Source organism: Paramormyrops kingsleyae, chromosome 5 (assembly GCF_048594095.1).
Source record: "Paramormyrops kingsleyae isolate MSU_618 chromosome 5, PKINGS_0.4, whole genome shotgun sequence".
Taxonomy (NCBI): domain Eukaryota; kingdom Metazoa; phylum Chordata; class Actinopteri; order Osteoglossiformes; family Mormyridae; genus Paramormyrops; species Paramormyrops kingsleyae.
The window spans coordinates 34,730,344-34,744,517 of NC_132801.1; the positions used below are offsets into that span (position 1 = coordinate 34,730,344).

A 14,174-nucleotide genomic window follows, 5' to 3' on the forward strand; every position below is an offset into this window, starting at 1 on the left:
AGCTTGTCGTCCGAGACTGAATGAACGTTGGAGCAGCTTTTGCCTTTTTGTTTCGGTGCAAACGCATCTGCGGAACTTCCGAGATGTCCGAGTGTGTGGAATTATAGCCAGATCCCATCAGCGAGCCCAGTCGATTAATGACCGGAATGAAAAATGTTACATACAAAGCCCATGCCCCACTCAGAATCACCCACACACAATGGAAGACCTTTATCAAACCCTTCCCAGAACCCATTAACACCCACTGTTGGCTACTCACGCACCATACAGCAACAGAAATAAATGTTTGTTTTCCTAATTAGCTTGCTTTCCTTTTGATTGGATAAAAAGCAGATAAAAGCCCTTTCCTTTATTGTGGATATGGTTGGCTTTGTACACTATGCTGTGAGCCTTATTTTTGCTAAGGTTTAGCCCAGCGTGTCGCATTGCAGGATCTTACAGGGTGGCAGGTTCAGATGTGGCCACTGGTGTGTGTGAAAATTAAAAGCCCTCCCTATGATTGCCAGCGTTTACTGTGCCGGTGAGGTGACCTCGTGCTCGCATCGCCCTGAGGGTGCCCTGTGATTGGCCAGGGTAGAGCATGTACCCGCCTCCCCTGATAAACAGAAGATCAGCACAACTCCTCTTGAATAAACTACTGAAAATTAGTGTATATATTGTGAGTACAAATGCAATTCTTTATAGTGCTAATTGACAATTCCTCTCTATCCTGATTAATTAATTAAATGATCCTCCTTTAAGAATGTTATTCAGGAATAAGTATGCTGCAACCACAGGTGGGTAGTTCAGAGAAAATGTCCAGACCAAGATTTTATTTCAGCCAGCCAGTTGAGTACTCTGTGACAGATACATACTCAACTGGTTGGCTGAAACTAAATCTTGGTCCAGGCTTTTACTCTTTTATCTGAATTACCCACCTCTACCAGTTACATATAAGATTAGACATTGTATCATGTTTAAAGTTCAGTATTCAGTACTTTAAAGCAAGACATCCTAAGTATGGTTACCACATTGCCTATCAGTTATTGATTTTACAATGATTACAATGTTTCATCAACATCAGTCACCTTCTCTTTTGCAATTTGGCCTGCTTTCCTTTTAGGAACAAGTTTTGATTACTTCTTTGTCTTTATACTTCAGTGTCTATAGTTTATAGATATTCAGTTAAAGAGAAATTAAATTTACTATCGAAATCCAAAAATAACTGATCCAGTCTGATCGAAGGTGACATTTATACAGCGCTTTTCAAGACACCTGAAGTGCTTTACAGAACCAATGGGGAGACAGTTCAACCACCACCACTGTGTAGCACCCAACTGGATTTAACCAAATTAGTTAAACTTTATATATTATGTTAGTAAAAAAAATAATCACAATTAGCACCATCCTCTTCTGCTCGTCCATAGTGTTGTAGTACGCGAGACCAGTCTTGGTCTCGAGACCACTTTTTTGCGGTCTTGGTCTCATCTCGGACTTTATTTTGACTCTGTCTTGTTTCAGTCTCAGACATAGAGGACTCAAGGTTTTATTTCAATCAACCTCTCATCAAAACTCCTCAATATTTATCACAACAGCTTAATATTTATCTATTTGTTAACCCCTAGAACTTGACAAATGCAAAATGTGTTGATTTTCGCACCCTTTAATCTCAGGCTTGTAATTTTACATACAGTAGGAATAACACTCAAAATCGCCTATCTTTGCCATCGAGAGAACTTACTCGATCCGGTCTAGTAATCCATAAAACAATATTATTCCAATTAGGCAGAAAACAAAGCGCACATTCGCTTCCTCAATGATCCACGCACTACCCTTCTGGGATTTTTAATTTATTTTTATTTATTTATTATAAGCCTATAAATAAAGGGATAGAAAAACACTCAAAACGGGCTGGAGTTTTACTAGAAATAACAACAAAACGCATCATTCTGTTTATTAGAAAGACAATTACTTGATATTTTTTGCAATATTTATTCACAAAAGTCTGTATATGTATGTTTGATGTCAAGCTCCGTCAAAACAGTTGAAATGGAAAACGCCCATTTTGTAATTGGAACACCTCCTATGTGTAAACACAATGACGTGTTTCAGCATTAGTTTGTTGTTTGCGGCTCAAATGCCAACTAATAGTTTCCTTCTCAAATTTCACTTTAACAATCATGCCGTATGTAAGTGGAAGAATGACAGCGATAAACATTTAGCATTAGACTCTAAAACCATCTGTTATCTCTGTGTTTATCCAGTGGATCATAAACTGAACAATGCCTTTTTATTTCAATTTCTTTCAGATGTTATAAAGTAATGAATAAAAATGTTGCATTGCTGTCTATCAGATAACTTCAGCAAGTTACCAAATGGATGCAGAATCAATGATTTTCATTTCCGTCTGGCACTAACCATGTATCCCTTCACAATACTAAGGCATTGAAATGTCCCCAATGAAACCCCAGCATTCCCACATCAGAGAGACTCCAATCTCAAAATGTATAAGTTTATAATTGTAGTGCCTATACTGTAAATCTTTATATTAGCTTAGACTAAAATTTGTGAAATTTAGTTGAAAGTAGTTTTTCCTCATAAGAAGAATGATATCAAGACTGTGTCAGCATTTGCACATCAAATTATGACATATCTGAGTAGCCCAGAATGCCCTTATAAAGCATATGTAGCTAACTCGTATACATACAATGTAATAAGCCTAATATCAAAGGGATAGAAAAACTCTCAAAAATGGACAGGGTTCAAAGGATTAACACTACTGTAATTGGGTGTAAAACACCCTGCTTCAAAGTTCAAATGCAAACAATAAAGTTTTGAAAAAATGTTTCATTTGTATAGAAGCATTTGTATTGACATTTTAAGAAAAACCATCCATGTTTCAAATCATACTGTGACACACATTTTAAGCCATACTGCCTGACCCCAAGATGGTGCCTATGCTCCACATTTTATGTTGTATTGTGACCATGAGCATAAATCATGGGGGGGGGGGGAGTTGTAGCCCCTCAAAATAAATCAAAACCAGGTAATACAAACCCCTCCCAATAATCTTGTTTCCCCCATAATGGGTGTAGACCACAAACCACCCCCCCCCCCCCCCCAATGTTCCAGCCAAAGTTACGCCCTTGATGGAGACTCAATCTTGACTTGGTCCTGCCCTACCTTGGCCTTGGTCTTGTCTCAGTCTCGCCCTCTTGGTCATGATTTTGTCTTGGTCTCGCCCTGTTTTGGTCTTGGTCTTGTTTCGGTCTCAATACACTCTGACCTTGGTAACGACTTGGTCATAGACTAGGTGGTCTTGACTACATGATTATTTGTCTGTGATATGGGTTGTTTAGGGCTCTGCATCCCTCTCACAACCTAGGGCACGAGGTAGGGTAACACACTAAACTAATGCAGTTGACTGGCATCCCGTCCAGGTTGTCCTCTGCCCTGTGCTGCCTGGGATGGTCTCCAGGTTCTCCTTTACCCTGACCAGGACTAGCGGTTGTAAGTTCTCTGGTTTGCTGAAATGCTGAAATGTTAAAATATTAGTAAAATCAGTACCTCGTATAAATGAATGGCTATAGTGCCAGACATATAGCTTATACAGTATTTGAAGATATGAAGGCAATTTGCTTGTTAATCCAACTTTGAAGTATGGGTTTCTTAGTTTCATGATTAGAAGTCCCTGTCCTTTATTTCGCAACTTTTCTATCTCTATATGAGACTTGTTTATTTGAATTAAGATAACATTTCTTTCATCTACATCAATGATGATTGATTTCTGATAGGGCCATTGCTAATATTTTGATTAGCTACCCTCCAGTGACATGTAGCATACTTGGAAGTCTCCTATTGACTGTAAGCTCAGGATTGGCCAGTGCTGTTGAGAAAACAGCAGCAGCTTCATCATTCATGCCACAGAAAATCTGCGTCAGAGTGGTGGGAGTCTGAGCTGCTCTACTTTACGCTCGAGGTTGTTATCTATATGTCGCAATTGTGAAATGGAACATGATTAATGTGAAGAATGAGAGCTGCGGGAAATAATGAGATAACAGGCGATGCCGCTGGGCGTGACTCGTTGGTCATTTGCGATTCCCGTCAGGACTGCTGGCGGCCCCGACAGGCCCCAGAGAGTGCCAGTTGGCCCCTGGGGGCGCCAGTGAGCCCCAGAGAGTGCCAGTGGGCCACAGAGGGCCCCAGTGAGCCCCAGATAGTTCCAGTGGGCCCTAGGGGGCCCCAGTGAGCTCCAGAGAGCAGCAGGGGCCCCAGCAGGCCTGAGTGTGTGACAGTGGGCCCCAACATTGAGAGGGACAGAAAGTGTGGGATGAAGTGACGGCTTGGCCATGTGTTCTTGTGGCAGCTGTGGATGGAGGGATGGCGGTGAAGAGGGGAGAGTGGAGCAGGAAGCTGGGGGGGATGAGCAAAATGCAGCTCTAATGGAGGGGATTGGATGGATTATGGGGGGGGCAAGAAGAAAAAAAAGACAAACTTACAGTGTAAGGAAGCAAAATAAGCTGATAAGCTTGAGGAACAGGGTGAGCAGCCGCCTTCAGTGAAATGAGGGACTGAGAGATGCCTGCTGAAACAAGCACTGCCACAGCGAAGCCTGTGTTACAGTTCAGCAAGAGCACCCCAGGGCACATGCAAAACCTAATACAAGAGAATGCAAGGGCATAACCAGTGCTACAGTGCCCATGGAAGTACTATAACAAAAGGGGAATTATTATTGTCATCATCATTATTATTAACGCACTGATATCAGTCGCATTATTTTTTTTTATTATATATTCTGTATGGTGCCACTTTAATAATGAAGCTGTAAATCCCATACTGTACTGTAGATATTACTAAGCAATCACCCAGTGAAATAGAGGCAAAGCAGGAGCCGCTTACTGTGAAACAGCAACCTTTGCTGCTGAAGCAGCATCCTTGACATGCTAACATGCTAATGTAAAGGTCACCCTCACAGCTGCGCAATTACTCAGTGAAAATTTCCAAAGGTGACTCGCGATAATGTGGTTTAACGCAACTGCGCATCCCTGATACGCATCTGAAAAGCATGACGAACTGATCAGACTATGTACAGATGTGTTGATAACTCAAAAATATTTTCTCACATCTTTTCCAAACTTTGCAGACATATTGTATGGGTGACTACCTGGATTCAAATTTTCAGACAGATCGCACCAAACCTTAAGCAGGGCTGCATAGTGATAGCAAAAACAGGACAGTTTCTGACACCTGATTCTGTTAGACTTTGAGACTCTTTTTACTGATATTAGTATTCAGTTTACGCTGTTTGGTCTTATTACCACTTCACAAAAACATTATATGGGTGAAAATCTACATCTGATACACATCACTGCCCCCAAATTAAAGCAGCAGCAGGTGGCATTAGTGAGCAGAAAGGGTGGACGGCCGCAGAAGCCACCTTGTGAACTGTCATCTGCCATCTAGAGGTATTCCGTGTATCTTTTTGCAAATTTCTCAGGAGCATTGTATTAGGTCAGTTCTTCTCAAACTGTGGGGCTCAAGATGATTTTCTGAATATTTAAAAATTCATATATTTTTTTGGCGCCAGCTCTCCCCATTCAGCAAATTTTACCAGTAGCCATCCAATAGCTGGTATCATGGGGAGCTTGGTAAAACTTATCATGGGGGAATTAGGGCTTTTATTAGGGATTTTTTTGAGAGGTGGGGAGAGTGAGAAGGGTAGGCTTGGGTGGTACTTTGTTATACTGCAGTGTTTTCGTTCACCAATATTTATCGTGTGGGAATTTAATTATGTCACATTGCCGTTTTCCTACTCAACATTTGAAACAGCAGGTGAAGATCTGGCGAACCTGATTAAACTGAGACAAATCACAAAAAGCTCAACTTTTTATAAAGGTGTTTTTGCAGAGGTGGGATATGTTAGGGCAATATGATGGTAAAATTTTCGTTATACAGCGGTATGTTAATGTGGCAAAATTTATTGTGGTTGAACCCCTTCACCTGTATGACTGATATGATGGTATGAAATTAGATACCACCCAAGTCTACTGTATGGGGGGAGTAGAGATAGAGGTTGGAGTGTAGGAGAAGTAGGGATTCGATTGTGGGGGGGGGGGGGGGTTGAGGGAACATTCACGGAATACTTCAATGTCGTCATCATCTTTTGTCAGCCTCTGCCATTTGAGTGGTGGTTCTGAGGCTAGGGATCTGTTCCAGCAAGTGAAAGGTTGTTGGTTTAAGTCCCATGAATGTCCGGAGTGATTCTACTCTGTTGGGCCCTTGAGCAAGGCCCTTAACCTGCAATTGCTGCGTCCTGGGTATGACGTTAATCTACATCCAGCCCTATAAGGAGGTATTTACAGGGAAAAACTTGGGGATTGGTGGCAGGATCAGCACTCCAGCCCCCAGAAAAAAACTCACACTGGTCCATTTGGGCTAGTGTGGCGCTGAGGTATCACCTGCTGCACGGCTGCACTCAGGCTCTCATCCCTGAGGCGGTTTGTCGTGTGGTGGGTGCAGCAATGCACTGTAATCAGTGCATGCTCCTTACACACTGTAATCAGTGCATGCTCCTAACACACTGTAATCAGTGCACGCTCCTTACACACTGTAATCAGTGCATGCTCCTTACACACTGTAATCAGTGCACGCTCCTTACACACTGTAATCAGTGCACGCTCCTTACACACTGTAATCAGTGCATGCTCCTTACACACTGCAATCAGTACATGCTCCTTACACACTGTAATCAGTGCATGCTCCTTACCTCTCTCTTAAAAGACTAGCGTTAAAATATATTTTTATTTTCAAAGTTAAAATGCTAATATAACAACTTTTTATTTGCTTGTTAGTGTTTAGCTTTTACAAGTTTGGGATCTGTTATATGATATGTTTCTTTTTTGGCAGCTAACTGCAGCTTGTGTGTGTACAGTCAAAAACAAGTGGTGATATTTTGATCTGAGAAAGAAATCACAGTGGGGTCTTTGTGTGTCTGTATGTGTGTGTTTCTGTTTGACATTACATAGTTACTTAGTTCTTACTGTTATGTCAGAGAATTTTAATCATTGTGTAAATGAGAATAGAATACAAAGAGACAGACATAAGACATATGATATCATAGTTATTAATGTATGAATATACATTTTAAGTTGATCCATCAAGTAATTATTGAGGTCGTAGAGCTTGGGGGGGTGTCCGGGAAATTTTTAACTACATTAACATAATTCTTCTTGTCACATGTGGTTTGTTTTTTATAATATTTATATGGTTTGTTGTGTATGATATTTCACCAAATATATATTTGTATTGATAGCATGGTTTTCATAACCATAAGAAGCATTTAAGAATGTATTTTTCTTATAACTCACAGCACATTTTCTGAAAAACTCTAAATGTTTTTTATCTGACTCAATTAATGTGAAGTGACAGTGGATTCAGTAAGCTCACACATTTCATGAGGCAGTAAGTACAGTATTTAAAGCAAAACAGAAACTGTGGTTTACATGTCTGAACCTTCCCCCTGCATGGTGCTCCACAGTGGAAAAATATAAACATCATGTAAATGAAAATAGTTTGGATGAATTTTTGAATAAAGCTGACAATTTCTTTCACACTTAACTTGGAAAGATACATAACATTTGCCATTTAACTCTGTTGTTTTTGCTTCCACAGTCTCAGGTATTGCAGGTGCACATACTGCAGAGTCAGTCTGCTGTATAAACCTGGCAATCCGGCTGATCACGTTTCATTTTTCACACGTTTCATTTACCAAACATAACACACTGCACATTTTTTTCTTGCATTGGATTTTATGTTTAAATAGCTGCAGTTACTGAGTTCATATTCATATTTTGATATTTTTTGTCTCTTCAGAAAAAAACAAAAATTTTTTAAATATATTATTTTTTACTGTATTTTAAAAAATAAAATGTAGCAATTATTTCACCAGGAAGTCCTGTCACGTGTCCTATAGGCATCTTCAGTATTATAGTAATTGAGCTCATGCATCTTGTAGCTGGTTGTCCTCATTTTTTGCCATCAACACATTGTATAAATGTCCCTGATTAATATTTTAATTTATTTCCATGTTTGTCAAGCCACTTAAAAAAACGTGTAGTTCTGTATCGATAGCCAGATGTGCTGTTCATCTCTGTGTGTATTAATGCGATTTGAGGTAACAGTGATTTAGGTCGTGGACCATGGAACATCTGAACGTGGGGGTTACGGGGGGCATAGAATCATGGAAGACTCAGATATAACCTACTGCCTGTGCCTTTTCTCTAAATTGGCAAAACCTGCTCACTTCACAATACAATTTTGTGTCTCATGATGCATGTTGACATTTGGCTAATGCTGCCGATGGCGTAACATTAAATATACAGTCTAATAAGAAGTAAAATTGCAAAACTCGAGAGTGAGCAATACTATTTGCCTTGCCTAAAGATCAAGGATATTTTTAAGGATTTAATCTTTTTTTTAATTATTAATTTATATTTTGTTCGCTGCTGCATTCTTCATGATGCCCTAAATGGTATCTGCCTCACCCCCCTCCCCCCATTCCACAGCCCATGATTCAGGTAGCCCAAATGAGAGGGTGGGTTGCCCGAAGAGGCCCTTTCTACCTCTTAATGCTAAGGGATGAAATTAGAACAGTAAAAAAATCCGAAAGACAACCCTGGTACCTGAATATGACCCCAACATGTGTTTTTCAAGTCTGGCGTTGTCTGGAACATTCTCTAAATGTCACTATGTGTGCTATTGCAGTCAATTACTGTGACCCTGTCCTGGATAAACGCTTATGAAAGATGAATGGATGGACTTGGTAATCAGGGTGCACAGCAATCATTGTTGGGTAATGAAAACTGAAAGTAGCGCAAACAAAAGTACATGGAGAAAAATCACTTCATAATTTATTAAAATGAAAGATAAATTTTTGGATAAATTACAATAAAATCGACTTATTGCCTTTAATAAAATAAAAATGGTTTGAAGATGGAAGTTGTTATAGTTTTATGGTTTTTAAATTAAGTACTTTCATGGAAAGCCGTAACGGTGATATTAAAAACCAGTGACATTTGGTGTATGAAGTGGTCCAGTGTTTAAAGGAGCTATTAGCATAACAGCTAGAACATGCACACCAGCGCCACCTATCCAAGTATGTGCCGAGTTACGCCTCAGAGTCATTGCTATTCTGTTAATGTGTAGAGTCCTTTCCAATCCAAGTAGACTTTAATTGTAGACTTGAAACTATTTCTTAAGCATGTCACATTTTTAAAAATTCAACGTGGTAAAAGTCGGACAAAAACAGGCTAAGAGTCTGGAAACCTGAATCTTCTGAACCGTCCTGAACTTGTCCAAGCTGGGAGAGGCTGTGCCGTGAGAGCAGGGCCCCTCCGCCAGCTGCAGGGCTTGTCATTTGATGCAGCACTGGCTGTTGGGGGCCGGGACAGGGCCTCGTACAGGAGACGTGGACACCAGCATAGCCAGCAGGTAGAAATGTGACAGGCGTGTACTCAAAGGCTTACAGATAAGAGCTCCAGCAGTTCCAGCATGGTACGGCCAGCCTACAGTCACGGCTCCTCCAGTTCAGTCTGCTGTTAAATTTGTACAGGCATCACTTCCGTTTTAAGAAGACCTGCATCTTTGTTTGGAGAGCACTACTTCCTGTTTGTAGGTGCATGCTAACGAGTTCAGCCATTCCATTCATGCAGGAACATTAATTCTTAAGTCTCCTGAAGTAGAGGTTCTGAATTACAGGTCTAAAGTGATCATGTTTTCTAGTTCTGGTTATGATGCTTATAGCAGTGTTCACCATAGAGTAGAAAAGATGCAATTCAGACTCCCTGAAAGGGAGGCTTTGCGGTAATCTGTACTGCTGTGGTAGTGACGAGGAGAACAAGAGATCAGCTTAGTTTTTAAGCATTTCTGTGTTGTAGGGTACAGAATTAGCAAGCACAAGTACTGAAGCACAGATCTGAGTCAAAAAGCGAGATCAGATTTCTTAGTTGGATCAACAGCGTTGGAATTGAAACATGACATCACCTCTTGGAGTTTTAAACTGTCAATTTGTGCATCTAACTGGAATTTTTGGGTCTTTTCTGTTCTTTTGAAAAGTAATATGTATAGTTTTATTAAATTATAATTCTATAATGATCTTTTTCTTCCACCTCATTGTAGTTTGATTGTATTAATATATGTTTATATATTATCTGCATACAGATTTGTTTTGAGGATAATTCTTATTCCAGTCATAACTGTTTAACCATGAGGATTTTTGGTCACTCATGCTGAATTCCATCACATATTGTGCTCCAGTGCCAGGCGGGAAGAGTCAGGGCTGAACCCCAAAAGCTGAAAGATTCCATTTTGAGGAATGAGCTCCAGTAAGCAACAGAAACCTTTGTTGGTTGGTCTAATGGACGTAGTGCTGGAGAAAGTCCAATGAAGGGGAGAGTTGATGGATTAGGCCTCATGTAGGCTTATTTCAGTCTCTAGGATAAAAACTCTCAGCTGTAATCCAAGACGTAGAGATTGAGTATCAGCCGAATGGGTTTGATGCCCTCCGAGTTGCGATGGCTTGATGTTTTTAGCTTTAGCATTTAGCATCTGATGCATGCGTTTGGGTTCAGTTTCCCTTGCTTTAAATGTAGCGTTCCTTATGTAAGGCTTTGTGCACATAAGGGCGTGTTTGCGGTATACATGTTTGCATTTGTCAGCTGCCATTAGCCAGCCGTCAGCAGTGTGTGCATGAATCCGATGATGGCGTTAAGCAGTTTCTGTATGTGTCTGAAATCAGCACAGTCATAAAATTGGCAAATCCAGTCACCCCTCTCCCCCCTCCCAACATTACCTAATTTTCCCGTTCCCTCTTATATGTCAAATGACACTGGCTGCCCCTCCCCCTCTCTCTCATTCACTCCCTTTCTCCATCCCTCCCTCGCTCTCGCACGCTCTCTCTCTTTCCCTCTCTCTCACTGTCGCAGTCAAAGAAAAGCGTCTCCCTCCCTCTTTCGCTCGCTCGCTCTCTCTCTCTTCCTCTCTCGCTCTGTCTTAAGCATGAAGGGCCTGGGAGTGCTGGGCCCTCTCTCTCTCTCGCTCCGTCTCTCTCTCCTCCTCTCCTCCCCTCTCGCGGCTCTCCCTGGCTGTTCTCTCGCTGGAAGACGAGGAGGAGGAGGAGGAGGGGGGGGAAATGGCGATGGGGGGATGCGGAGAGGGGGATCTATCTCTCCCTCTCTCCCTCTCTTCTTCCTGGCCATCCCTAGGCCCCAAAAACAGGAGCGTTTGGTTCATTTACAGGTAGTGGCTTTTTTTTTTTCCATGCCGGCTGTGGAGGGAGGGAGAGGGTGATGGAGAGACGGAGAGATGGAGGGCGAGAGGCTGATGCATGTGCGAGGACATGGCTGGATGGAGGAGTACATGTGAGCATGGGGTAGGCCGACGGGCAGCGGTGCGAATCCGTGTGTTTTCCGTGTGCGTGTGTGAGCGTGTTCAGCTCGGGGAGGCACAGGGGCACCAGCGGGATGCAGGGGCTCGTCTCCATGGCTCCCTTTCCGTATATTTACTGTGCGAATCTGCTGGGCAGCTTCCCCCGGAATGCCTCTCCCTCCCAACATGTCAGCATGCGGCGTGTGTCTCAGACTGATAGATTCTCCGGGGGGGAATCCGAAATTGATGATATTCTGATTGGCGGATTGCTGGGCTTATAACTGTGTGTGTGTGCGTGTGTGTTTGTGTGGACGGAGCTGCGTGGTTTGGGGAACTGCTGTTGGAATAGAGAGATATAGAGGGGGAAAAGAGGCGGGAGGCGGCATTCTTAAACAGGTATCGATGCTGTTGCTTTGCTTGGTTGGGGGGCGGGGGGGGGGGGCGTGCGTATGTGTCTGTGTGTGTGTTTACAGGATGTGCTCTGTGGAGACACGCAGCTGCTTCCTCTGTATATAAGCCGAACACAGAGCGGAATGCATGAGCAGAGCAGCCTTTGCGCTGCAGCTTGGTAGTGGGCTGATAGGACAGTATGTACAGACGGACAGGAAAAAACGGCAGAGTGAGGCAGGTAGCAGAGATGCAGGGGTACATGCCTGCAGGAGAACGGTGCTGAGGGCAAGGAGGCAGGAATAAGGAAGGATCAAGGGAGGAGAAAACGATACGGCTCTGTGTTCAGCATTACATGCTTTACACAGGTTTCAAGGATGGACAGACAAACAGTGACACAGGCAGTATGGACGGACTGGGAGTTTAACCCGGTGTAATAGCAGTGGGGTCCCCGTGCATCTTTAAAACTTTCCAGTTGCGGGACAAGTGTCTCAGGTTCTTAGGAGAGCACAAGAAATGCAGAGAGACGGAAGCGGAGAGCGCGAGACAGATGGTGAGGGGCACTTAATGTGCCAGAGTACGGCGAGATTAGCGGCGTGTTTGGACAGTAAGTTACAGTAGCTGAACATTGTAAGCGGCTGGCTTCCAAGCAGGCCAATAGTGTGACTGATACAGCTGATGGTGTTACTGCCTTAGCCGACTGTGTGACTGCTACAGCTGCCGTTGTCACAGCTACAGCCGACAGTGTGACTGCTACAGCTGCCAGTGTCTTAGCTACAGCTGACAGTGTGACTGCAACAGATGCTGGTGTGACTGTTACAGCTGATGGTGTAACTGCTACAACTGCTGCTGTGACTGCTACAGCCGCCGGTGTGACTGCTACAGCCGCCGGTGTGACTGCTACAGCCGCCGGTGTGACTGCTACAGCCAACACTGTGACTGTAACTGCCAATGGCTGATTGGCGCGCTGACTCGCTGATTGACACGTCGGCAAGATGAAAGACGAAGTGACTAAGTGTCTGGTTTGGGAAAGGATAACACCAGAACATGGAGATAGCAGGGGGAGACAAGGACGAAGCCCTGAGAGGACAGGGCATGGGCAAACACAACGAAGACTTGGATCTTCACCTGTGAGGTCCACGTTATGGAATATAGCTCCTTAGGAGGTTCTGTGCTGGACTGCACCAGCCACCAGTGAGCTTGGACCAGTGTCCACCTCTTCAGCATTTGTGTTCCACACTTCCCAGTCTTCTCCAGATCATCTTTCAGACCCTGTACATAAGGCTCTGATACTTTGGGCCCCTTGTACCCCAGGGCCGTTACTGCTCCAAACCTATTATAAACCCATCCTTATCTACTGTAGGCCTGGATTCAGTGCGGCCATTGTGATTGGTCAGCGATCACTGCTGGCATTTCCTGCACAGGTGGTGATGTCACTAGGGAAGGGGGAGAGTGCCGGGCATGTGAGTCGCGTGGCTCTCCCCATACCCCCGACGGTGGGGGGAACCCGAAGGCGTGGCCGCCATCTGCCCGCTAAACTTGCTCGCCGATTCAGCCTTTAAACATTTATCTCCCCTGCGAGGAATGGCATGAAGCGGCCTTGTGCCTGCCGGTTGCAGTGCAGTCAGCCAGCCTTTAGAGGACCTCCACCAATGTGCAAGACGGAAGCGAGGTTACCCTCCAACATGCATGCCTCATCTCTCTTTACGGTTCTCAGCCCGGTGGTCAGTCACAAGGTGTCACTCGGTCCTACGGTGACATACACGCAGTACTGACTACCCCTTCCTATACCACTCTCTCCCAGTGACTACATCATCAAAGAGAAGACTGTGCTCCTGCAGAAGAAGGACAACGAGGGCTTTGGCTTTGTGCTGCGGGGTGCCAAAGGTCAGCTGTCCCTCTCACACCATCCCGCCCCCCTGCCTTCCCCCCATGCTGTCCATTGCTCCTCGTCGCCTTTGGCTTCACCTTCTCTCTCATCTTCCTCAAGGCGCGCTGCGATTGCCACAGCGCATACCAATCCACCATTATCACATGGATATATATTCATAAATGCGCCTCATCACTCTTCCGGCGGGCCCCTTCTCTTCTAATTATCTGCGCTTCTCCCCTCTCTCATTGCACCCTCTCTCTCTCTAGCTCAGACTCCAATCGAGGAGTTTACTCCAACCCCAGCCTTCCCAGCGCTGCAGTACCTGGAGTCGGTTGATGAGGGGGGAGTAGCCTGGAGAGCTGGCCTGCGAATGGGAGACTTCCTTATTGAGGTGTGTGCCCAAGACCTGGTGTATAGGACATGCCATGGCTTTATAAATGACTCAAAGTAGCATGGCTTTGCAGGCCTCTGGTAAACAATGCAAATACACCGGCAGTTCATCTGCTAGTGT

General features: G+C 43.8%; 1 protein-coding gene across 8 annotated transcripts in view; it reads left to right on the forward strand.

Moving 5' to 3' along the window:
- Window positions 1–14,174, forward strand: part of LOC111836527 (SH3 and multiple ankyrin repeat domains protein 1-like) — a 76,460-nt gene that overhangs the window by 48,876 nt on the left and 13,410 nt on the right. For all 8 annotated transcript variants that reach the window (XM_023797878.2, XM_072712649.1, XM_072712647.1 and 5 more), the window contains 2 exons: window positions 13,595–13,677; window positions 13,930–14,054. In XM_023797878.2, the coding sequence (XP_023653646.1) occupies window positions 13,595–13,677; window positions 13,930–14,054 (208 nt within the window). The remainder of the gene's footprint in view (window positions 1–13,594; window positions 13,678–13,929; window positions 14,055–14,174) is intronic.